Genomic DNA, 3303 nt, shown 5'->3' with positions numbered 1-3303 from the left:
GCTGCTGTTAGAAATGTAGGTATCACTCTAGACCCATCACTGACCTTGGATGCCTACATCAGCATCTGGTCTGTTGTAAATTACACTGCAAACCTACACCCTTCGTGTACATTTGTGTGTTGCTCGGCAACCACTTTGTTGGAACCACAACTGCTTCTGAGGAACTACATTGTTTGGTGGAAGAATACTGTTTTTATTTATATCATTACACTTTATTTGCTCCGTTTTATTTTGTGAAACCTACCTACGTATATGGAATAACTCCGCTTTGCGTCGTACCAGACAACTCCCTTGACCGTTATAAATTCACTCTAAACCACGGCTTCTTGGGGCTCATTGCTTCATTATATGCAATTGCATTACTTGTGACCGGATTGGGCAACTGTCCAGTGTCCACTTAATTGTTACTTTGTAATGAGTATTTATTGTATTGGTGTACCTCGTAAAGTGGCCTTGAGCCTGGGAAAGGCACTATATAAATTAAACATTATTATTATTTTTATTATCATCATCATCATCATCATTATTATTGTTATTATTATTATTATTATTATTATTGTTAAGCAAGCAACCAGCAACTTAAAACTTTTACAAATAGTTATAGAACAAAATTGTTAGATGACAAATTAACATGTACAGTTTGAGTTAACACATATATCCTTAAATTACAAGGTTCTGTTTAAATGCATGAAGTTTCTTATTACTAAGTAGCAGTCACAGTCATTGTTTCTTGTCAAGATCAGTCATTCCCCACCATCCGCCTAATTCTTTCCAAAAGGGTTTCAGTTCATATTCAGCTGCAGAGAGTGTGCTATGAACGATGCTGTCTATGGCTTCGGCAGCAAGGGACGCACATGGCTGGCCACATCATTGAAGGAGAGTGGGAAATAGCTGGGAACTTCATCCCCAGGGAAAGACACAAGCTGGGCACCCTGACGATTGACGTGCTCGTAGATCACCCAGACACCACCTTTCACTTTGTGGGAAGAAGCAATGTCACTGAAATCAATTTCGTGAAGACTGGTTTCTTTGTGTAGGGTCACGCTTCTTCCTTGATAGCCCACATGTTCAAACAGCTGGATTTCAGGGTTGTCCAGGTCATCTGTGATGATCTTGAAGGAAGAAAACATTCCTTTGTCATCAAGGGTAGCATACTCTCCTTCCTCAAAAACACGTTGCTTTCCAGTGAAGTTCTTGTCATAATACGCTACCCATGGTGCGCCAATGACTTTGAGAGATGAGATGACATTGTTGAAGCCCTTTTCTTCTAAGTTGTGGACATCGTTCTTGAATTCGGCTGTTCTGCCCTCAAAGTCCTCTTTGCTAAAAACAATGATCTTGCTCATTCTGAATGATGACTGGAGGAGAGAGAAACTGGAGAAGGCAAGTGTTTCTGAAGAAGCTTCCTGTGGCTCTGCTGGGAAGAGAGAGTGAGTGACTTGGTGCACAGAGCTGCCTTTTAAAGCACAAATACAACAAAGTGGGTGTTGACAAAAAGTTATATTAAATGCAACAAGTTGAACTTTTGAGTGATTTTTTTTAAACCACTTAAGTGAAACTTTCGTGCAACTTTATATGTACTTTCATAATTGCTTCTAGTGTCTTTAAAATAGGTTTGAAGTGTACTACTCAATGTACTGACCAGCAATTCATGTGAGCTTTAATGTCAGTTAACAATATGTGAATTAAATGTAATGTTTCCGACCACCTAAATGCACGTTATTTGTAACTGATTTCAAATATATTACAGTGTAAAATGACATTAAATGCAATTATTTGAACTTTTGAGTGATATTTTTGAACCACTTAGGTGGCATTTGTGGGAGTGTAATTTGCATGTATACTGTTGTATAATAATTAAATATATTTCTAGTTATATCTCTGGCAATGGAGTTGTAATTAAGTTGGCTTGAGAAAGCCAACTTACTGATCTACTATTTAAGATTATTAAATTGGCTTGAGAAAGCCAACTTACTGATATGTTATTTAAACTTCCAGTTATTATGTTGGCTTGGCAGAGCCAACATATTGTTAGTCTATTTAAACGTATTATTATGTTGGCTTGGCAGAGCAATACCGGAGGCGGAGGCGGTTAACTCCTCACACTTTCACTTTGACATCGGTTAAAAATACAAATAAATACATGAATTTAATTCATACTGACAAGCTACACCAACATATCTGATCATTATCAGGTTCAGGGCTCATGAATGTTGACTGTCTGGCCAGAGAAGAGTGTAAAAGGTCATAGATCTGGGATTGCTTCGATCAGGGACTGCTATCCGCACACGCTCACTAAAATAAATGATTTGTACGTCTTTTAAAGCGTTTTCAAAAAAAAAAAATATTGCAGTCCACCCATTAGAACACATCAAGAGCTAAATTCAGGTGTTCGTGAGCTGTTTTAAATAAAACTCAAAGCCTAGCTTCGGATTACGGAGCTGGTGAGCTCTCTGCAGCATTAAACGTCTTTATTCGGACGTGTTAAAGCCTTTTAAATAAAACTACTCCAGCGCTACAATACAGTAATAGTAGAAGAACATGTTAAAGAGGTTAAAATGACGGCTTATGAGTGTCTGTGACATTTTTTTTGTGTTAAACTGCACAGCAACGCGTCACGGCTCGCTGCGCTCCGCACGTGCTGACTAATCATCATTTACAGCTGTTTTAAAGGCTTTGAAATGAAAACTACTCCAGCGTTAGAACACAATAATAGTAGAAGAACATATTGAAAAGGTAAAACGGCTGTTTTTGACATATTCTGTGTTTAAATGCACAGCAACGCGTTGCGGCTCGGACGATCGCGCCCCGGAACGCATTCATCCTCGCTTCTCTCAATAAGAAAGACTTCTCTCGGACAAACACAGGCGAGATTATATGAAAATATATGATATCTTGGCAAACATAATCGAAAACAGTCGTTTATGTCTCATGTGAACATAAACTGTTGAGAAATAATTCAGAGGTGGATCATTGTGAGCATTAAAGGCACCGCATTCACCAGCTGCTTTCTGATTTCAATGTTAATCCATAAAAAAAGAAAATCATTCATTTGTCTTGGCTTCTTATAGGTATGTATGTATGTATGTATGTATGTATGTATTTATTTATTTATTTATTTCTCTAACAAGAATTCATATTTAATTAAAACTATGCAATGTTATTTTAGGCTTCTTCCATTTCTGCATGTGCACACCTTCAAACCTAAAACCTGCTCTGTGATACTATTGTTTGCAAAAGCAATGTCATTTTAGGATTCTTCACTTTCTGCATCTAAACACCTAAAAACAGAAAACCTGTTAT

At 37.6% G+C, this 3303-nt stretch overlaps 1 protein-coding gene across 1 annotated transcript; it reads right to left on the bottom strand.

Annotated features, from left to right (window-relative positions):
• Positions 1-570: 570 nt before the first annotated feature.
• LOC127157229 (epidermal differentiation-specific protein-like) lies at positions 571-1411 on the bottom strand. Its single transcript, XM_051100464.1, has one exon. It carries the CDS (start codon positions 1344-1346, stop codon positions 828-830), a length of 519 nt encoding a protein of 172 aa, XP_050956421.1. The 5' UTR covers positions 1347-1411; the 3' UTR covers positions 571-827.
• Positions 1412-3303: the final 1892 nt, after the last annotated feature.

Source organism: Labeo rohita, unplaced genomic scaffold, assembly GCF_022985175.1.
Source record: "Labeo rohita strain BAU-BD-2019 unplaced genomic scaffold, IGBB_LRoh.1.0 scaffold_1016, whole genome shotgun sequence".
NCBI classification, from domain to species: domain Eukaryota; kingdom Metazoa; phylum Chordata; class Actinopteri; order Cypriniformes; family Cyprinidae; genus Labeo; species Labeo rohita.
This window is presented reverse-complemented; position numbering and strand designations above follow the sequence as displayed.